General features: G+C 51.5%; 1 protein-coding gene across 1 annotated transcript in view; it reads right to left on the bottom strand.

Annotated features, from left to right (window-relative positions):
* The window catches only part of LOC124794306 (actin-interacting protein 1), a 193,307-nt gene that overhangs the window by 54,172 nt on the left and 115,902 nt on the right, over positions 1-23,233 (bottom strand). Inside the window, exon 11 of the mRNA XM_047258085.1 lies at positions 2,840-2,959. Coding sequence (XP_047114041.1) covers positions 2,840-2,959 — 120 coding nt within the window. The remainder of the gene's footprint in view (positions 1-2,839; positions 2,960-23,233) is intronic.

Below are 23,233 nucleotides of genomic sequence, written 5' to 3'. Positions count from 1 at the left end.
CACGGAGGGCCGGTGAGTGATCATCAGTAAAATGAGATTCCTGCAGAACCACACAAGCTGCAGAGTAAAACGAAATAAGGGATTTCAACTCTGGAATGTGATAGTAATATCCATTTCAATTCCATTGGATAACCATAGAATGATGATTCAAATGGGGGGTGAACAGGCTAAAGCCAGTCATGCCGCCAGGTCACCATCCGTCACCGACAAGGAGGGGGCAACACCCATGAACAGCAGGTTGCGAAGGTGGGGACGGGACCTCTGGCGTCACCAGGGGCTCCTTGTGCCGGGACTTATGTATCTTCTTCTTTTCTGTTTGAGATCGAGGAGGGCTGTGCCACAAAAAGGAGCCAGCTGCAGCAAGATCTGGAACAGAAAGAGAGTGGGCAACCTGGGAGCACAAAGAAAGTGGTTCTCGTGATCATTGCGTGGCAGCAGGCCTTTGGCCTGGAAGGTGCCCGGAAGGGGGCTCCTGGGAGGGGCAACTTTGACTGCAGAGGCCGAAGTAGTGAAACACTTTCCCGACTGAAGAGGGGAAGTGGTGCTCAGAGGGGAGGGTGTGGGAACCGCAGGGGAGGAGGGGGGGGAGGAGAGTGGTTCAGGACTGGGGTAAGGAAGGGGTGAAGATGTGACTAAAGCACAGCTAAACGTCATTGACACAGGATGAAGACGTGCATACTTCTTACGATTCTCAGCGTAAGTTACATAATCAAGGGACATATACTCTTGTATCTTCTTTTCCTTCTTATAAGCCGGGCAATCTGGTGAATGTGCAGAATGATAGCCATGACAATTAACACACACAGGAGAGGGAACACAGGAACTCCCCTCATGGAGTGGACGTCCACAGTCACCACAGAGAGGGGTCTGCGAACAGTGGGAAGACGTGCCCAAAACTTAAGTACCTAAAACATCTCATAGTTCGTGGGATGTACGGCTTCACATCACATTGATAAACAATAATCTTGACCTTCTCAGGGAGGGTATTCCCTTCAAAGCCGAGGATAAAGGCACAGTATCAAGGCGATTGTCGGTTGGGCCCTTCTGAACACGCCGAACAAAGTGAACACCCCGCCGTCCTAGATTATCTCTAAGTTCCTCATCAATTTGAAGGATGAGGTCCCTGTGAAAAATTACACACACCTTGAATGACATTCAAAGAATGGTAGCAGGGGGGGGGGGGGGGGGGGAAGGGGGAAGGGACACACGTCTGGATCCGTATGCATTTCATTTGCATAGCGTCTGTCCTGATACCACCCACTCTGATCAGGGGCTCTCCCCATGGCGCAACCCAGCCACAGCAAGGGCCATCTGGCACGGCGGCCATTGCCGGGAGTTATGATGCTCCAGGATGAAAAGCAACCTCTCCTAGGCTTATATGAGGTGGTCACAGCTCACGTATCAGAAGTGTGATCCCTGTCTTTTCAGGGGGCTGAACCAAAAGGGTACATAGCGACCCCACCACACCGGCTGGCTACCATGCTGGCTATGTACCCTAGCATCAGACAACGATGTGAAGCAAAAGATGGAAGGAACTAGGAGGGCACACGCCGGAGACACTAGGTAAGGAACTCTTCCCCAAATAGCTCACATTACGGAATAGGAATTTAGTAATGGAGGTCAAACCCCAGAGGGGGTCCAAAAGGATGAGTTAATTACTCAACAAAACCAAATCTCAAAGCCAACAGAACCAGGAGGATAGCGGGGCCAACATAAACAAGGATACGAAGAGAGGGACAAGTGAGGGCTGAGGGGAAGGAGCAACGATGGGGAAGGAGCAACGACGGGGAAGGAGGGGAAGGGAAAGGAAATGCAGTCCAGGACAAAAGGAAGACCTCAATAGCTCGGGGCTCCATGCTCGCCACGCACGTACTCACGAAAGGGCCGTGAGTCCCCTGGGGGACTTTCATTGTGCACTGCACCAGCCCTTGTAACTGTGTATCACATACATAGCCCAAGCAGCTGCCACCCCTCTCTCTTGAATTCCTATCCAGCAAACATCCTGCCTCCCTCCAAGGTAGTAGCTATCTACCACCATCCCTTCTTCCTTCTTCCCACCTAAATGTGTGCGCGCGTGTGTGGGCGGGAGGGGGGGGGGGGAGGGGAGATTCTCATTTTATTTCAAAAGCTAGGAAGTTCCACCCTCCCCTCCCGCTCCTGTGTATACCTGGCGACCAGTGCTTCTGTTCTTTGGTGAATAGTCTCCTTTACTCCTACTTCACATTCAGCCAGAACTTTCCTTAATATACATACGTAATTTGACCAAAGTGTTGTGACAAAACAGGAAAAACAAGGATGTCTCTCTGTTGCATTTTATTTTAGTGCAACAGTATATTACTTTACTTCAGGCACTAATGACCATGATGCCGAGCTTAACAACTTTCTCAGGCTTGTCTATAAATGACTGAATATCTCAACTATATTCTGATTTGTTATCCTTTACTCAATCCATATTTATATTCCACCAAGGACTTTCCATTCCCACATTTAAATGGGAAGGAAAGATCTATATGTATGAGGACGCAGAGTTTGGTAATACAATTGAATAAAACCACCTAGCGCTGCTATATGTATCAAGTACTTAGTATTTCACAAGCTTTCACAAGAGTGTTGTCAAATGTTAACTACTGAGTGTTATGAGGTTGGCAGGGGTGGGCATATATAAACATGCTCCCAGCCATGATGGTACTAGTAACTAATTTTTTGCCATACAAATTAATATATTTGCTTTACATCAGTTTTAACATTGTGAGGACTGAACTCTTAATAAGGTTCTCCTTTTATACTACTTCTAAACATTTTGTAAGTAATAAAACTAAAACAGCAAAATGTTTGTTACCTTTTGGTCCAGTGCTCCTCCAACAGCAACATCTGGATGTTCACTGTTTAATGAAACACATGATGGCTCGTAATCTACAGGCAGGCTAAATACTTTCCTGCCTCCTTGGACAACACAAACCTGAATGGAAATCAGAGAATATTAGAATCCATGTATCCTCGTCTCAGAACAGAATATGATAATCCAATTCTTTAAATACATAATGGGATATGGTACAGTATAATGTAGAAAATGATTTAATTGTTGTGGGAAGGTGAGACAAAATATGACAGAGTTGAAGGAGAAGAAAGAAGGGTGAAGGAAAAGGACTGGAGAGGTCTACGAAAATCACCTAGAACTGCAGATCAGGGAGACTTACCGGACAGGCTGAGAAGGAAAGACTGATTGTCAGGGATTGCACCAAATGAGATTTGAAAACCCAAGAGCTTACAGATGGAAGACAGGGTAACATGCAAAACAGAGATTACTACTAAAACGTCGTGCATGAGTTAACAAGAGTGAAAAGCTAAGTGCATTGTACAGTACAGTGGTGGGAGGGGGGTGGCGAAAAATAGACAGGTAAGAAAATGGAAGATGTAGAAAATTAAAATGGAGGAAAGAAAGGAGCAGTTACTGTAAAGAAAAGCTGAGCTGGAAGAAATTAACATAAATTAATGGACAGTGGGTGGCAAGAACCAAGTACATGTTGTTGTGCTAGGTTCCACCTGTGGAGGTCTGAGAAACTTGTGTCTGAGGGAAGAAGTCAGATGGCACGTATGGTGAAACATGCACTGAGGTCATGACTATCAAGTTGTAGAGCATGCTATGCAACAGGATACTGTGTGTTGCTTGTATAGACCTCTGCCTATGCCCATTCATCCGAACTGTTAATTTGGTGGGGGTCATACCAAATTTAAAGGCCAAACAGTGCTTACACAACAGCTGGTATATGATGTATTATTTCACAGGTGGCTCTCCCTTTGACATTATATGTTTTGCCAGTTACAGGGTTCATGTGAAGTCCATGTAGTACGAAAGATCTATCACTTAAGAGTTAACTGAAGTTTTCTGAAATAATATATTGCAAGTGTGTCTAAAGGAATAATCTGTATTTATTTCCAAGAATTTGATACTGTCTTAAGCAATTTAACATTTAGCTATATTTCAAACTGCAATATTCAGAGAGTCCGCAGTTCGTGGTCTCACGGTAGCGTTCTCGCTTCCTGAGCACGGGGGCCCCGGGTTCAATTCCCGGCAGGGTAAGGGATTTTCACCTGCCCCGAGATTACTGGGAGTAATAGTGTCATCTTCATTATCATCATTCATCCTCATTACGGTCAGGGGAAGACAACGGCTTACCACCTCCATTAGGACCTGCATAGTATGGCGTTGTGGGTCTCCTGCATTGTTCCCCAACGCTCTGTCAAGAAGCATGGGACTTCACTTCCACTATTCAGAGAAGAATTAGTCTATTAAATCCAAAAAGCCATGGTCAGGAACTACAATGAACTAAATCATCTTCCACAATTACATCACAGCTGCAAACTAAAACTTTAAAAATTAAACATAAGCTATGTAAGAAGTATCACGTTCTGGCAACCTGGTGCCAGGACAAAGAACAATTAACACTTGAAGTGATTCAAATTCACTAATGAATAATAATAATAATAATAACCAGCAAATCCAAATTATTAAGGAAGAACTGTAAATCTATAATATAAAAATGAATCGCAAAATGTGTTGGTAGGCGCATAACTCAACAACGCCTCGACCAATTTGACCAAATCTTTTTTTAAAATGTTCGTTGAAGTTCAAGGATGGTTTTTACGGCGAGAAAAATTAGAATTATTGCTGGAAAAACCCTAAAAATAGCCCTTTTCTTTTTCCTATACAAATGATTTGTAACCAAAACGTAGTCAATTTGAGCTTTATTGCTATGGTATAAAGTTCATATTAAAATGAATCGCAAAATGTGTTGGTAAGCGCATAACTCAACAACGCCTTGACCAATTTGGCCAAATCTTTTTTTAAAATGTTCGTTGAAGTTCAAGGATGGTTTTTACGGCGAGAAAAATTAGAATTATTGCTGGAAAAACCCTAAAAATAGCCCTTTTCTTTTTCCTATACAAATGATTTGTAACTAAAACGTAGTCAATTTGAGCTTTATTGCTATGGTATAAAGTTCATATTAAATTACAAGCACTCACTGTTGTCTAAGCAATGTAGGTGTGTTCCTAACGTCAAAGATCATATCTATCAAAACAATGTGCGTGTGTGCGTTGGAGCACAGAATACATAGTTGGAGAAGTTTAATGTCGCGTTCCGAAACTCGCGTTTCTTTTGTATTAGTTTCGGCACGCGAGATAAAATGCATCAGTTTCCACGTCATTACATCAGTCAAACAAAAATCGCGTTACAATTCGTACGGCTTAAAAGGATTTGACTTCAAGTCATATAAAATTTAAAAAAAAAAAAAGTTGTCTGTGACCTAAACTACTGAGTTTGCTTTTGTCAACTGATACACGAAACAAATTCGTGTTTTGTGCAGAGTGTTTACTTACTTAGTGTTTGTTTAGTTTGTGATTAGTGAAAAACTAATTTATATTTGATATGCCTCCTATAAGACGAAGCAATTTAGGTAGAAGAACCAGAAATGCTACAAACCAAGCTAATTACCGATCTAATCGTACGGCACAAGAACGTGATGACGGAAATGAACGTGAAAGAATTCGGATATCACAAATGCGTGAAGCGCGAGTGCGACATTCAACTAATAATCGCGCAAGTTTGAATCGAGCTGCTTTCAGTTACGATGTGTCAATTGACTACAGTAACTACCAATGTGTTGTTATTGGTTCTATGAACTCGGTTTGCTCACACTGTAAGGCATTAAAATACAAAAACGAAGCCAATGGATTGTGTTGCGCAAATGGTAAAGTGAAATTGATACCATTGGACCCACCACCAGAACCATTGTACTCATTGGTTTCAGGAATAGGAACAGATTCTATACACTTTTTGACACATATCCAACAATATAACAATTGCTTTCAAATGACTTCATTTGGGGCAACAAATGTAGTTCGGGAAAATTTTATGCCAACTTTCAAGGTATGTATTATAGCAGTTACTCATAATTATTTTAGCGAACAAAATTTTCTGTCACAAAAGTTAAGATGTGTCACTAATCTTCAATTTCTTAATCACTTATATATCACTTAGTCATCATATTATATGGTGATTCAGTTTCAGTGACACTTTTATTATATTTTATATTTGATAGATATTAGTTCAAACTAAATATATACTTTTTAAGATCAAATATTATTTAAGTTTGATCACTGACAATCCATTAATTTATACCACACCATAATACTTTATTTTATTTATATTTACAGATACAAGGGCAAATATATCACAGAGCAGGTTCACTGTTACCAGTGTCAGATAGCGACAACAAATTCCTGCAAATTTATTTTATGGGCAATTCACCACAAGAAATTGATCTGCGTTGTGCACATAACAATTTAGTAAAGAGGTCTATTGTAGAACAATTACAAACTTTATTTCATCAACACAATCAATTGATTATATTGTTTAAAGCTGCCCTGGATCTGATGCCATCCGATAATCACAAAATTGTAATCAGAGCTGATAAAACACCTGCAGGTCAACATACAAGACGTTTTAATGCACCAACTATTGATGAAGTTGCTATCATTGTAGTTGGAGAAAACTTGGAATTCCGTGATATTGTTTTACATCGTCGGAATGATCAATTACAACGTATAAAGGAAACACACCGCTCATATGATGCACTGCAATATCCCATTATATTTTGGCAAGGTGAAGATGGCTACGATTTCTCAATAAAAATGATAAATCCCATTACAGGTAACTAAAATATTAATTTAGCTATGGCGATAATATCTCAGTCATTATATTATGTATTTTAATTTTATATTTGAATGTTATTAAAAGAAAATCTATTTACAGGTTCTGAAACCAACAAAAAAGTCAGTTCAATGAACTATTATTCATACCGCCTAATGATTCGGGAAAATGAAGAAAATCACATATTGAAATGTCGGCGATTATATCACAAATATGTTGTTGACATGTATGTAAAAATTGAAACGGAGAGATTAACATTCATCAGGTTGAATCAAACCAAACTCCGATCTGAAGAGTATATTCACCTTCGAGATGCGATTAATACTGATGGAAATGCACAGAATGTCGGTCGGATGACTATTCTTCCAGCAACATACATCGGAAGCCCTCGGCATATGCACGAATATGCTCAAGATGCCATGTCGTATGTTCGTCATTATGGTACAGCAGATTTGTTCATCACATTTACATGCAATCCGCAATGGATAAAAATCAAGCAGGAGTTATTCCCTGGGCAATCACCCATTGATCGTCATGATATTACAGCCAGAGTCTTTAGACAAAAGTTGAAATCTTTAATGGATTTCATCGTAAAACATAATGTGTTTGGTGAGACACGCTGCTGGATGTATTCTGTGGAGTGGCAGAAACGAGGATTGCCACATGCACACATTTTGATAAGGCCAAATGAAGTTGATGCAGTGATATCAGCTGAAATCCCTAATGTACAAGTAGATCCTGGATTGCATGAGGTAGTTATCAAAAACATGATACATGGTCCCTGTGGAACTCTTAATCAAAATTCACCGTGTATGATGGATGGTAAATGTTCAAAACGATATCCACGGACATTAATATCGGAAACAATTACTGGTAATGACGGTTATCCATTGTATCGTCGCAGATCGACAGCAGACAATGGAAAATCAACAATTGTCAAATTAAATCAACAAGATATTGAAATAGATAATCGTTGGATTGTTCCATATTCACCCATTTTATCAAAGACATTCAAAGCACACATCAACGTTGAATCTTGCCATTCAGTGAAATCTATTAAATACATTTGCAAATATGTAACCAAAGGGAGTGATATGGCTGTGATTGGAATTGGTGCAGAGAATTCCAATGATGAAGTTACCCAATACCAAATGGGCCGCTATGTCAGTAGTAATGAAGCAGTTTGGCGAATATTTTCTTTTCCTATTCATGAGAGACACCCTTCTGTTGTTCACTTAGCTGTGCATTTAGAAAATGGACAAAGAGTGTATTTTACAGCACAGAACGCAGTACAAAGAGCTGCTCAGCCACCATCTACTACATTAACCAGTTTTTTTGAGACATGCCAAAACGATCATTTCGCACAAACATTGCTATATTCTGAAATGCCAAAATATTATACCTGGAATCAATCCTCAAGGAGATTTATACGACGGAAACAAGGAAAACCAGTTCCAGGATATACAGATGTATATTCCACCGATGCGATTGGCCGGATTTATTCAGTACATCCAAGCAATGATGAATGTTTTTATTTACGACTGCTATTAGTCAATGTACGTGGCCCAACATCATTCCAACAGTTACGAACTGTTCATGGTGAATTGTGTGGACCCTACAGAGAAGCCTGTCAACGTTTGCAATTGCTTGAAAATGACGCTCATTGGGAGCAAACTCTCAATGATGCTGTAATATCATCACACGCTCATCAAATACGAACATTGTTTTCTATAATCATATCTACATGCTTCCCATCAAACCCAATTGATTTGTGGATCAAGTACAAAGATTATATGTGTGATGATATTTTGTATCAAATACGGAATAGAATGGGAAATCCAAATATACAAATCAGTGAAGAAATTTACAATGAAGCATTGATTTCAATTGAGGACATGTGCTTGATAATGTCAAACAAACTATTAATTCAATTAGGCCTGACCGCGCCCAATCGTCCAATGCATGACGCTTTTAACCAAGAGTTGCATCGAGAAAACCTGTATGATCTCAACGCTTTGAAAGAATTAATTCAAACAAATCTTCCACTGTTAACTGAACGACAGAAGTATGTATTTGAAACTCTTATGAAAGTAACAAATGATGAAACTGGAGGGATTTACTTCTTAGATGCACCTGGTGGTACAGGAAAAACTTTTTTGATTTCATTAATATTAGCAACAATTCGCTCACAAAATAAAATTGCACTTGCACTCGCTTCGTCGGGAATCGCAGCAACTTTGCTTGAAGGTGGTCGAACAGCCCATTCAGCACTAAAATTGCCATTAAATATGCAAAGCAATGAAACTCCAACCTGCAACGTTTCGAAGAACTCTGCAATGGCAAAGGTTTTGCAGCAATGTAAATTGATTGTTTGGGATGAATGCACGATGGCACATAAAAAATCTTTGGAGGCTTTAGACAGAACCTTAAAAGATCTACGGAGCAATAATAACCGATTTGGTGGTGCAATGATTTTATTAGCAGGAGATTTTCGTCAAACATTGCCAGTGATTCCACGATCAACGCCAGCTGATGAACTCAATGCATGTCTAAAGTCCTCCAATTTGTGGAAACATGTCAAAGTACTTCATTTAAGCACGAATATGCGTGTCGAGTTGCGAAATGACCAATCTGGAAACATATTCTCTAAACAACTCATTGACATTGGTAATGGCAAATTTCCTATAGACATGTTGACTGGCTGCATTAACTTTCCTCAAAGTTTTTGTCAGTTAACTCGATCAAAAGATGAACTTATTCAGAAGGTGTTTCCAGATGTTTCTCAAAATTACAGAAACCATGATTGGTTGAGCGAACGAGCTATACTGGCTGCAAAAAACATAGATGTAAATGAATTAAATTTCAAAATTCAAGAACAAATTACAGGCGAATTGAGGATATATAAATCAGTTGATTCGGCTACTAATCAAGATGATGTAGTCAACTATCCACCGGAATTTTTAAACTCGCTGGATTTGCCAGGATTGCCACCTCACAATCTTCAATTAAAGGTTGGATCGGTGGTTATAATGTTGCGAAATATCAACCAACTGCATCTTTGCAACGGTACACGGTTAGCGATAAAAAAATTACTAAACAATGTGATAGAAGCAACTATACTCAAAGGAAAGTATAAAGGAGAAGATGTTCTCATACCGCGCATCCCAATGATTCCGACTGATGTGCCATTTGAGTTTAAACGATTACAGTTTCCAGTGCGGCTTGCTTTTGCTATGACTATAAACAAGTCCCAGGGGCAATCATTAAGTGTTTGTGGTATTAATCTAGAAAACCCATGTTTCTCACATGGTCAATTGTATGTTGCCTGTTCCCGTGTTGGAAAACCATCAGATTTGTTTATCTATGCGCCAGGTAATCAAACAAAAAACATCGTATACCACAAAGCACTACAATGATAATAATAATAATTATGATTCACATGATTAACAATAAAGCGATTACTTACTTTTAAATCCTTATATATGTTTTATTTAATTATTTTTTATTCACAACGCCCTATCACCAGGGTGACGGTTCTGTTCAGGAGAATTTTTTTAAATACGTAGGCAAAAAAACTGCCATATTACAAATCTTTTTGACAGGACGAAGTCTGTCGGGTCAGCTAGTTTTAAATAAAAAATTTGTTGGACAATATTACAAATATCCTTGACAACCGAGTAAACAACAGAACATCAAGAAGTAGTGTGTAGCTGACTGCACACTGAAAGCCAAATGCTAAAAAGTGAAACAGTTCGCCAATAAATATATTTAATGTAAACAGCAAATGCCATGTCACAGAAGAATACTAAGTCTATGAAATGAGGATTTGTGGTCATTACTTCTACAGGTGACAACTGTATTCAACAGGTTTCCAGCAACTAGTGGTATTAACAGCAGTTGTTTGGAACCTAAAACTATATGGCCTCTCCAACAGCAGCAATGTAACTTTCTCATCATCATCATCATCATCATCATCATGCAACATGCTGCTTAACCAGGTTTGATGAGCTTCATTGAAGGCAAGTTGACTTTAAAAAAATGTTTTGGTTATAGTGAATGTCAGTGTAGTTCAAGTTAATTTTGTTTGCCAACAAAGTTTTAGATGAAGTCATCCACACTTTCAAACTTGTTGATTGGAGAAAGAGCAGTAAAGGGGGGGGGGGGCGAGGAGTAAAGAGGGGGGGGCGAGGAGTAAGGGGGGGGGGCGAGGAGTAAAGGGGGGGGGCGAGGAGTAAAGGGGGGGGGCGAGGAGTAAAGGGGGGGGGGCGAGGAGTAAAGGGGGGGGGCGAGGAGTAAAGGGGGGGGGGCGAGGAGTAAAGGGGGGGGGGCGAGGAGTAAAGGGGGGGGGGGCGAGGAGTAAAGGGGGGGGGGGGGGCGAGGAGTAAAGGGGGGGCGAGGAGTAAAGGGGGGGCGAGGAGTAAAGGGGGGGCGAGGAGTAAAGGGGGGGGCGAGGAGTAAAGGGGGGGGGCGAGGAGTAAAGGGGGGGGGCGAGGAGTAAAGGGGGGGGGGCGAGGAGTAAAGGGGGGGGGCGAGGAGTAAAGGGGGGGCGAGGAGTAAAGGGGGGGGCGAGGATTGGTTGGTTGTTAGGATGTTTAAGGGGGACTAAACAGCTAAGGTCATCAGTCCCCCATTCCAAAAACAGGCGAGACATTAAGGCGCGGAGCAGATAAAACCCCAAGGGGAATGATACTCCCCCCCAGGCCCTAAAAGAACACAAATGTGGTAACGAATACGACAGACACTAAGAGGACAGATGAACACCAGACAAAAAAACAGAAGAAAAGAAGATGGCCGGAGACTGGTTGACTGACCACGACAACAAAAAAGGGAAAGAGTCAACCAACCGACTACACACTAAAATCTGCAACCAAATATGAGAGACTCGAGGACAAGAGACACACAAAGGGAAAGGTGCAGGACCACTCTAAATGGAACCATAAAAAGGACTAGCACGGATAAAATGTAAAACACTGTCAGCCATGGAGGCATCGTCGCATAAAATCAAAGGCAAGGTGCCCGGGAGATTAAAAGACTGCCGAAGGGTGCGCAGTCGGGGACACTCCAATAAAACGTGGGCAACCGTCAGCTGGGACCCACACCGACACAGGGGGGGATCCTCCTGACGCAAAAGATGGCCATGCATCAGGTATGTATGGCCAATGCGGAGCCGACACAAGATAACAGACTCCCTGCGAGAAGACCGCAGGGAGGAGCGCCACACATCGGTCGTCTCCTTGACAGCCCGCAGTTTATTCAGGGCTGTCATGCCACGCCACTCAACAGACCACACCCCAAGCACCTTACGGCGCAACACCAACTGCAGGTCGCAAGCTGTGAGGCCGATCTCCAAAGCTGGGGCGTCGATCGCCCCTTTGGCCAGCCTGTCAACAGGTTCGTTCCCCGGGATGCCAACATGACCTGGCGTCCAAACCAAGACCACCGAACGACCAGAACGGACAATGGCGGAAACAGACTCCTGAATAGAGGACACCAGAGGAGAAGAGGGATAGCAGCGGTCGATGGCCTGAAGGCTGCTCAGGGAGTCACTGCAGATGACAATGGACCTACCTGAGCAGAAACGCATATGCTCAAGAGCGCGCGAGATGGCCACCAGCTCTGCAGTAAAAATACTGCAGCCAGCCGGCAAGGAGCGTTGCTCAACATGGGCAGCGTGAGCAAAAGCGTAGGCAGTGCGACCATCAACCAGGGAACCATCAGTGTAGACAGGCTCACAGCCCGGAAATGATTCGAGGAGCGCAAGAAAACGGCGACGGAGGGCCACAGGCGGAACCGAGTCCTTAGGTCCCTGTGCCAAATCCAGACAGACGGACGGCCGGGACAAACACCAGGGAGGCGTAGGTGTACGGACCCGGAAGGGAGGCAGAAGAGGGAATGACCCCAGTTCTGAAAGCAGGGACTGGACACGGACAGCTACGGAAAGCCCAGACCTAGGTCGCCGTTCGGGCAGATGGAGGACCATAGCAGGGAAAAGCAGGCGACGATTGGGATGGTCTGGCGAGCAATGCACATGGACAGCATAGTCGGCGAGCAGACGATGGCGGCGAATCCGCAGCGGGGGAACCCCGGCCTCCACCAGTAGACTATCCACGGGGCTGGTGAGAAAAGCGCCAGTTGCAAGCCGAACCCCACAGTGGTGTATGGGGTCTAACAACTTCAACACTGAGGGTGACGCAGACCCATAGGCCAGGCTCCCATAATCAAGCCGGGACTGCACAAGGGCTCTGTACAATCGCAGCAGCGTGCAGCAATCTGCACCCCACGACGTGTGGCTAAGGCAGCGGAGGGCGTTTAGGTGCCGCCAGCATTTTTGCTTCAGCTGAGTAACATGAGGAACCCATGTGAGCCGGGCATCAAACACGAGTCCCAAGAAGCGGCAAGTGTCCACCACTTCAAGCAGGTGGCCGTCGAGGTAAAGTTCAGGATGAGGGTGGACCGTCCGACGCCTGCAGAAGTGCATAACTCGAGTCTTGGGTGCAGAGAACTGAAAACCATGAGTCAGAGCCCATGATGCTGCCTTGTGAACGGCGACTTGCAGCCTGCGGTCGGCGACTCCCGTAGTCGTGGAGCTAAATGAGATGCAGAAGTCGTCGGCATACAAAGAAGGAGACACCGACGACCCCACTGCTGCAGCCAGACCATTAATGGCCACCAGAAATAAGGAGACGCTCAACACTGAGCCCTGCGGGACCCCATTTTCCTGTATATAAGATGAACTAGAGGTGGCACCGACTTGCACCCGGAAAGAGCGGCGCAATAAAAAGCTTTGAAGAAAAGCTGGGAGCTGACCACGAAGACCCCACTCATGCAACGTGGCGAGGATGTGATGCCTCCATGTTGTGTCATACGCCTTCCGCAGATCGAAAAATACAGCAACGAGATGCTGACGTCGGGCAAAGGCCATACGGACAGCAGAGTCCAGCCGCACCAAATTGTCCACTGCAGACCGGCCCCGACGGAAGCCACCCTGGGATGGAGTGAGGAGACCGCGCGACTCAAGGACCCAACACAAACGCCGCCCCACCATACGTTTGAGCAATTTGCACAAAACGCTGGTGAGGGTAATGGGACGATAGCTGTCCACCGCCAGTGGGTCCGCACCGGGCTTCAAGATGGGGACAATAACACCCTCTCGCCATTGCGACGGGAACACGCCTTCGCTCCAAATGCGATTAAATATCGCGAGAATGTGTCTCTGGCAGTCCCTGGAGAGATGCTTCAGCATCTGCGCGTGGATGCAGTCTGGGCCTTGTGCTGTATCAGGGCAATCGGCGAGGGCAGCGAGGAATTCCCTCTCGCTGAAAGGAGCATTGTATGTTTCAGAACGACGCGTGTGGAATGAGAACGGCGTCCGCTCGGCTCGCTCCTTGAGAGAGCGAAAGGCGGGGGGATAAGATGCAGTCGCAGAGCTCTGAACAAAGTGCGCGGCAAGCCGTTCAGCAATGGCGGCAGCGTCCGTGCAGACAGCGCCGTCCAAGGAGAGCCCAGGGACACCCATAGGAGTCTGGTATCCATAAATCCGCCGGATTCGGGACCACACGAGTGAGGGGGAGACATGGGAGCCCAAGGATGAGACATACCTCTCCCAGCACTCCTGCTTACGCCGTGCAATAAGACGACGGGCGAAGGCACGAAGCCTCTTAAAGGCGATGAGGGTCTCGAGAGACGGGTGCCGCCTATGACGCTGGAAAGCCCGCCGACGGTCGCGAATAGCCTCAGCAATCTCCGGCGACCACCAGGGTACAGCCTTCCTCCGAGGGAGGCCAGAAGGTCGGGGGATGGCAGCCTCGGCCGCTGAAACCATCACCTTGACCTTCTCGGGCAAGACATCTTGAGGAGGATGGACCCATTCCTCATTTTAGACAACCCCGCCACTTCCACAAACTTATCCTCCAGGTGTTCACAAAAAACAGAGGCTTCGTCATGAGAAAGGAGTCACCATCAGTCCTGCTGCAGACAAGGTATTGCGGTACGTAAGGCTCCCGCTTGGCACTAGATCGGCGTCCTTCCCATGGCGCAGCCAACGAGGGGAACGACTGAGGGTCATATTGTGCAGCATCAAAATCTACTCTACCACGCTTAGAGACGCTGGTGGCCGTGCGACCACCAGCTTGGTGTGATTTATTGCGCTTCATTGCGCCACATCCGCCCAAATGCCACCTACTCCGAACGAGGGCTCTCCCCAAGGGCGCCACCCAGCCAAAGCAACGGGTACCTGGCCGATATCCCGTTGCCTGGAGTCCCCGTGCCCCAGACAAGATGGGCACATACTCCTTGGCATGCATGGGGAGGAAACAGTTCTGGCATCTGTAGTGCGATCCCTGCGTGGTCAGGGGGCTACCACCAAGAGGGTACATGACGACCCCACCACAACGGACTGGCTACCGTGCTGGATTTCAGGTGTTGAAAGGGTCCACAGTTGTTGTAGGCGCTAAGAAAAAGAGTGCGCACAAGGCGAGAAGGAGACAACCCAGAAGATGTTGGGCGTAGTCCCCCCCACACGACAATAGGTAACATGCAAGATGGTGGAGCATGATGGACCAATAGAAAAACACCACGTAAGGTGTCCTTCCCCAAATGGCACGCACTGACAACGGAAATTTGGAAAAAAAAAGAAGGTCAAACCCAAGAGGGGACCATCACAGAAGGCCGAAACGTTTGAGACTCCTTTTAGTCGCCTGTTACGACAGGCAGGAATACCGCGGGCCTATTCTAACCCCCGAACCCGCAGGGAGGGGGGGGAGGCGAGGAGTAAAAGGGGGGGGCGAGGAGTAAAGGGGGGGCGAGGAGTAAAATGGGGGGGGGAGGATTTAAGGGTGGCGGAGGATTTAAGGGTGGCGGAGGAGTTAAGGGTGGCGGAGGAGTTAAGGGTGGCGGAGGAGTTAAGGGTGGCGGAGGAGTTAAGGGTGGCGGAGGAGTTAAGGGTGGCGGAGGAGTTAAGGGTGGCGGAGGAGTTAAGGGTGGCGGAGGAGGAGTTAAAGGATGGAGGAGTTAAGGGGGGGATGTTAAGGGGGGTGGCAGGAGTTAAGGGGAGGGGCGGGAAGTAGTTAAGGGGAGGGGCGGGAAGTAGTTAAGGGGAGGGGCGGGAAGTAGTTAAGGGGGCGGCGCGGGGAGGAGTCGGGGGGGGGCGGCGCGGGGAGGAGTCGGGGGGGGGCGGCGCGGGGAGGAGTCGGGGGGGGCGGCGCGGGGAGGAGTCGGGGGGGGGGCGGCGCGGGGAGGAGTCGGGGGGGGGCGGCGCGGGGAGGAGTCGGGGGGGGCGGCGCGGGGAGGAGCCGGGGGGGCGGCGCGGGGAACAGTCGGGGGGGGGCGGCGCGGGGAGGAGCCGGGGGGGCGGCGCGGGCAGGAGTCGGGGGGGCGGCGCGGGGAGGAGTCGGGGGGGCGGCGCGGGGAGGAGTCGGGGGGGCGGCGCGGGGAGGAGTCGGGGGGCGGCGCGGGGAGGAGTCGGGGGGGCGGCGCGGGGAGGAGTCGGGGGGGCGGCGCGGGGAGGAGTCGGGGGGGCGGCGCGGGGAGGAGTCGGGGGGGCGGCGCGGGGAGGAGTCGGGGGGGCGGCGCGGGGAGGAGTCGGGGGCGCGGCGCGGGGAGGAGTCGGGGGGGCGGCGCGGGGAGGAGTCGGGGGGGCGGCGCGGGGAGGAGTCGGGGGGGCGGCGCGGGGAGGAGTCGGGGGGGCGGCGCGGGGAGGAGTAGGGGGGGCGGAGCGGGGAGGAGTAGGGGGGGCGGAGCGGGGAGGAGTAGGGGGGGCGGAGCGGGGAGGAGTAGGGGGGGCGGAGCGGGGAGGAGTAGGGGGGGCGGCGCGGGGAGGAGTAGGGGGGGCGGCGCGGGGAGGAGTCGGGGGGGCGGCGCGGGGAGGAGTCGGGGGGCGGCGCGGGGAGGAGTCGGGGGGGCGGCGCGGGGAGGAGTCGGGGGGGCGGCGCGGGGAGGAGTCGGGGGGGCGGCGCGGGGAGGAGTCGGGGGGGCGGCGCGGGGAGGAGTCGGGGGGGCGGCGCGGGGAGGAGTCGGGGGGGCGGCGCGGGGAGGAGTCGGGGGGGCGGCGCGGGGAGGAGTCGGGGGGGCGGCGCGGGGAGGAGTCGGGGGGGCGGCGCGGGGAGGAGTCGGGGGGGCGGCGCGGGGAGGAGTCGGGGGGGCGGCGCGGGGAGGAGTCGGGGGGGCGGCGCGGGGAGGAGTCGGGGGGGCGGCGCGGGGAGGAGTCGGGGGGGCGGCGCGGGGAGGAGTCGGGGGGGCGGCGCGGGGAGGAGTCAGGGGGGCGGCGCGGGGCGGAGGCAGGGGGGCGGCGCGGAGCGGAGGCAGGGGGGCGGCGCGGGGCGGAGTCAGGGGGCGGCGCGGGGCGGAGTCAGGGGGGCGGCGCGGGGCGGAGTCAGGGGGCGGCACGGGAGGAGTCAGGGGGGCAAGGCGGGGAGGAATCTAAGGGGCGGGGCGGGGAGGAGTCAAGGGGGCGGGGCGGGGAGGAGTCAAGGGGGCGGGGCGGGGAGGAGTCAAGGGGGCGGGGCGGGGAGGAGTCAAGGGGGCGGGGCGGGGAGGAGTCAAGGGGGCGGGGCGGGGAGGAGTCAAGGGGGCGGGGCGGGGAGGAGTTAAGGGGGCGGGGCGGGGCGGCGAGGAGTTAAGGGGGCGGGGCGGGGCGGCGAGGAGTTAAGGGGGCGGGGCGGCGAGGAGTTAAGGGGGCGGGGCGGGGCGGCGAGGAGTTAAGGGGGCGGGGCGGGGCGGCGAGGAGTTAAGGGGGCGGGGCGGCGAGGAGTTAAGGGGGCGGGGCGGGGCGGCGAGGAGTTAAGGGGGCGGGGCGGGGAGGAGAGGAGTTAAGTGGGCGGGGAGGAGTTAGGGGGCCGGGGCGTGGCGGGGCGGGGAGGAGAGGAGAGGAGTTGAGTGGGCGGGGAGGAGTTAGGGGGGCGGGGCGTGGCGGGGCAGCGAGGAGTTAAGGGGTCGGGGCGGGGAGGAGTTGAGGGGGCGGGGCGGTGCGGGGGAGTTAAGGGGGCGGGGCGGTGCGGGTGAGTTAAGGGGGCGGGGCGGGGAGGGGGGGTTAAGGGGGCGGGGCGGGGAGGGGGTGTTAAGGGGGCGGGGCGGGGTGGGGGGGTTAAGGGGGAGGGGCGGGGAGGGGGGGTTAAGGGGGCGGGGTGGGATTATGGTCGGGGGGAGGGGGTGTTTAAGGCGGGGGGAGGGGGGTTAAGGGCGGGGGGTGGGGTGTTAAGGGTGGGGGGAGGGGGGTTTGAGGGCGGGGGGAGGGGGTTTGAGGGCGGGGGGAGGGGCGTTTGAGGGCGGGGGGAGGGAGGGTTGAGGGCGGGGGGGAGGGAGGGTTGAGGCCGGGGGGGGAAGGAGGGTTGAGGGCGGGGGGGAGGGAAAGTTGAGGGCGGGGTGGAGGGAGGGTTAAGGGCGGGGGGGAAGGAGGGTTAAGACCATAATCCCGCCCCGCCCCTTTAACCCCCCCTCCCCACCCCGCCCCCTTAACCCCCCCCCTCCCAGTTAAGACGGAGGGAGGGTTAAGACGGGGGGGAGGGAGGGTCAAGACGGGGGGGAGGGAGGGTCAAGACGGGGGGGAGGGAGGGTCAAGACGGGGGGGAGGGAGGGTCAAGACGGGGGGGAGGGAGGGTCAAGACGGGGGGGAGGGAGGGTCAAGACGGGGGGGAGGGAGGGTCAAGACGGGGGGGAGGGAGGGGGTGGAGTTAAGGGCGAGGGGGAGGAGTTAGGGGGGGAGGAGTTAAGGGGGGGTGTTAAGGGGGTGAGGAGTTAAGGGGGGAGGAGTTAAGGGGGGGAGTTAAGGGCGGGGGGGTGAGTTAAGGGGGGAGGAGTTAAGGGGGGAGGAGTTAAGGGGGGGAGGAGTTAAGGGGGGGAGGAGTTACGGGGAGAGGAGTTAAGGGGGGGAGGAGTTAAGGGGGGGAGGAGTTAAGGGGGGGAGGAGTTAAGGGGGGGAGGAGTTAAGGGGGGGAGGAGTTAAGGGGGGGAGGAGTTAAGGGGGGGAGGAGTTAAGGGGGGGAGGAGTTAAGGGGGGGAGGAGTTAAGGGGGGGAGGAGTTAAGGGGGGGAGGAGTTAAGGGGGGGAGGTTGGTTGGTTGGTTGGGTTAAAGATTAAAGGGACCAAACTACAATGGTGATCGTTCCCTTGTTTCATAATAACACAGAGCACAGTTAAACTATCCATCAGTCAGGCGAAGCACTAAAAGAAAAATTCCGGGGGAAGAAAAGCCCCATGGTCCATTGTAAGACAACACGGAAAACAGAGCACAGCAACAAAAACAACATAGAGAACAAAGGCAGAAGGAATTAAAACTGCACAGCAGAGGACTCTGGCTGGCTGATCACGACAATAATACGATGAGCCAGCCACTCTGCAACACGTTAAAACCTCCAGCCTAAAAGTTTAGGGTGGAGTCGAATTACAACAATGTCACCTAAGAGAGAGGATAAATCACCCAGGAGATTAAAATCACGCCTGAGAGCTGTTAAAAGAGGACATTCCACCATCATGTTCGCACCACAGCGACAATGGGGGGGGGGGGGTCCTCTCGACGCAGCAGATGACCATGCGTCAGCCAAGAGTGACCAATGCGGAGCCTACACAGAACAACAAAATCCCTGCGAGAGGCCCGCATGGAGGAACCCCACACAGTCGTGGTCGCCTTTACCTGCCGCAGCTTGTTGGGTGCAGAAAGAGTGCGCCATTCGTCTCCCCACATCCCAAAGACCCGACGGTGCAAAACCGTTCGGAGATCAGTTGCCGGGAGGCCGATCTCCAACGGCAGTTTGCGGGTAGCTTCTTTGGCTAACTTGTCGGCGAGTTCGTATCTCGCTATCCCAACGTGTCCCGGGGTCTATATGAACACCACCGAACGACCACGCTGTTCAAGAGCGTGAATGGACCCGTGGATGGCACCAACAATGGGATGGCGTGGGTAGCATTGCTCAAGAGCCTGCAGACTACTGAGCGAGTCACTGCAAATGATGAAGGACTCTCCAGTGCTGGTACGACAGTGCTGGTACGAATATGCTCAAGGGCATGAAAAATGGCTGTCAGTTTTGCGGTGTAAACACTGCAGCCTTCCGGCAAGGAGCGCTGGTCGACATAGTCCGCATGAGCATACGCGTACCCCACACGGCCATCAACCATTGAGCCATCGGTATAGATAACCTCCGAGGCATGGTATGCGCTTAGGAGAGCAAGGAATTGGCGGCGCAAGACTGCAGGAGGAACTGAATCTTTTGGCCATCAGGAAAGTTCCAGCCGAAGCTGCGGCCAACGAATACACCAAGGTGGTGTATGTGGGCAGACCTGGAAAGCAGATGGAAGAGGCAAACACTCGAGTTCATTAAGGAGCGACCAAACACGGCTCCCAATTGTATGGCCTGATCGCGGCCACCAGTGTGGGATGTGGACTGCCGCATTTTCGAAAAGGAGACGATAGTTAGGGTGACGGGGCGAACAACGGACGTGGGCAGCATAGTTGGCTAACAGTTGTTGACGCCGAATACGAAGTGGAGGAACCCCAGCCTCAGCAAGGAGGCTATGAACAGGACTGGTGCGGAATGCTCCTGTCGCCTGTCGAACCCCACAGTGGTGAACGGGATCCAGCAGTTGCAACGCTGAGGGCGACACTGAGCCATACGCCACACTTCCATAATCCAGTCGGGACAGCACAAGGGCTTTGTAGAGCTGCAGCAGCGTGTGACGATCTGCACCCCAAGTTGTGTTGCTCAGGCAGCGGGAGGGCATTCAGATGCTGCCAGCACTGGCGCTTGACCTGACGAATATGTGGAAGCCATGTAAGCCGGGCATCAAACAGCAATCCCAGAAAACGGTAAGTGTCAACAACCCTGAGCATGGCATCCTGAAGATAGAGCTCAGGTGGGGATGGGCAGTTCGACGCCGACAAAAGTGCATAACACAAGTCTTCGCAGGAGAAAATTGAAAGCCATGGGCTAGGGCCCACGCCTGCGCCTTGCGTATGGCTCCCTGCAACCGACGTTCTGCAACACCAATGGTGGAGGAGCTGAAAAAGATGCAGAAATCGTCAGCATATAACGTGGGTGAGACAGACGACCCTACTGCTGCTGCAAGGCCATTAATGGCCACAAGGAAAAGGGGCACGCTCAATACAGAGCCCTGTGGAACGCCGTTCTCCTGGATATGAAGTGAACTATGGGATGTGCCAATTAAAATGTGGAATGTCCGAACAGATAAAAAATTCTGAATAAAAATGGGGAGAAAGCCCCGGAGACCCCACCCATGCAATGTGGCGAGAATATGGTGCCGCCACGTCGTGTCATGTGCTCTGGAGAGATCAAAAAAGACTGAGACGAGGCGTTGGCGCCTGGAAAAAGCAGTGCGGATTGCAGACTCAAGCAAGACCAAAGTATCGGCGGTGGAACTGCCCTGACGGAAGCCGCTCTGGCATGGAGCCAGAAGACCCCGAGACTCGAGCAGCCAACACAGCCGTCGACTCACCATGCGCTCCAGTAGCTTGCACAGAGTGTTTGTCAAGTTGATGGGCCGATAGCTATCCACATTAAGTGGGTCCTTACCAGGCTTCAGCACCGGGACGATGGTACTCTCTCGTCACTGCGACGGAAAGACACCATCGCCCCATATGCGGTTGAAGATTGCAAGAACACACCGCTGACAGTCCGGGGACACGTGTTTGAGCATCTGATTGGGGATGCCATCTGGCCCAGAGGCTGTAACAGGGCACTGTGCCAGGGCACTTTGGAGTTCCCACAAACTAAATGGGGTGTTATACGCCTCAGGGTGGCGAGAAGCAAAATAAAGCCGTTTGCATTCCTCCTGGCATTTTAGTGTGCGGAATGCGGGCGGGTAATTCCCCAACGCAGAGGCCCGAACATAGTGCTGTGCGAAATGCTCGGCGATTGCATCGGCATCGGTGGATAGTGCCCCATTGATGGTAAGCCCTGTGACACCTGTAGAGTGCTGCAATCCAAAGATGCGCCGAATCTTCATCCACACCTGGGAGGGTGAAGTACGGGAACCAACGGTGGAAACATACCTCTCCCAGCACTCCTGTTTACGCCTCTTGACGAGCCGCGGTGCCTGAGCACGGAGACGTTTGAAGAAAATGAGGTTCTCCAAAGACGGGTGCCGCTTATGTCGTTGAAGAGCCCGCTGACGTTCTTTAATGGCTTCAGCGACCTCCGGAGAAATGGTACGTTCCGCAGCGGAAACAATCGCTGCAGTCAGTGCCTCAACCGCCACATCGATGGTACCGTGGGGGAGAGATTCAAAAGTGGCAGCAGAGGAGAACGTTTCCTAGTTTGCCTTGCTAAATGCCCATCTAGGCAGGCGTTCATGGGATCGACGCTGGGGTAGTGAAAGGAAGATGGGAAAATGGTCACTACCACACAAGTCGTCATGGACTCTCCAGTGGACCGATGGTACAAGCCCTGGGCTGCACAACGACAGATCTATGGCCGAGAACGTGCCATGCGCCACACTAAGGGTGGGGGGGAGGAGTTAAGGAGGAGGAAGGAGTTAAGGGTGGGGGGGAGGAGTTAAGGGTGGGGGGGAGGAGTTAAGGGTGGGGGGAGGAGTTAAGGGTGGGGGGGAGGAGTTAAGGGTGGGGGGAGGAGTTAAGGGTGGGGGGGAGGAGTTAAGGGCGGGGGGGAGGAGTTAAGGGTGGGGGGGAGGAGTTAAGGGTGGGGGGAGGAGTTAAGGGTGGGGGGGAGGAGTTAAGGGTGGGGGGGAGGAGTTAAGGGTGGGGGGAGGAGTTAAGGGTGGGGGGAGGAGTTAAGGGTGGGGGGAGGAGTTAAGGGTGGGGGGAGGAGTTAAGGGTGGGGGGGAGGAGTTAAGGGTGGGGGGAGGAGTTAAGGGTGGGGGGAGGAGTTAAGGGTGGGGGGAGGAGTTAAGGGTGGGGGGAGGAGTTAAGGGTGGGGGGAGGAGTTAAGGGTGGGGGGAGGAGTCAAGGGGGGAGGAGTCAAGGGGGGAGGAGTCAAGGGGGGAGGAGTCAAGGGGGGAGGAGTCAAGGGGGGAGGAGTCAAGGGGGGAGGAGTCAAGGGGGGAGGAGTCAAGGGTGGGGGCAACGGGGGGAAGGGTGGGGGCAACGGGGGGAAGGGTGGGGGCAACGGGGGGAAGGGTGGGGGCAACGGGGGGAAGGGAGGGGGCAACGGGGGGAAGGGAGGGGGCAACGGGGGGAAGGGAGGGGGCAACGGGGGGAAGGGAGGGGGCAACGGGGGGAAGGGAGGGGGCAACGGGGGAAGGGAGGGGGCAACGGGGGAAGGGAGGGGGCAACGGGGGGAAGGGAGGGGGGCAACGGGGGGAAGGGAGGGGGCAACGGGGGGAAGGGAGGGGGCAACGGGGGGAAGGGAGGGGGCAACGGGGGGAAGGGAGGGGGCAACGGGGGGAAGGGAGGGGGCAAAGAAGGAGAGGAATAGGAAAAGACAAACGGATGCATTGGCAGAGGGTTGCAAATAAACAGGTTGGGAGATGGGAATCGGTAGATGATAGGACAGAGGGAATGGAAACTGTTGGGTGTAAAGTGTAGGGACAGTATGTTACCAAAGGTTGAGGGTGGGA

Source organism: Schistocerca piceifrons, chromosome 1 (assembly GCF_021461385.2).
Source record: "Schistocerca piceifrons isolate TAMUIC-IGC-003096 chromosome 1, iqSchPice1.1, whole genome shotgun sequence".
Lineage (NCBI taxonomy): Eukaryota > Metazoa > Arthropoda > Insecta > Orthoptera > Acrididae > Schistocerca > Schistocerca piceifrons.
The sequence above is the reverse complement of the archived record's forward strand: the minus strand, read 5'-3'. Positions and strand labels throughout refer to the sequence as shown.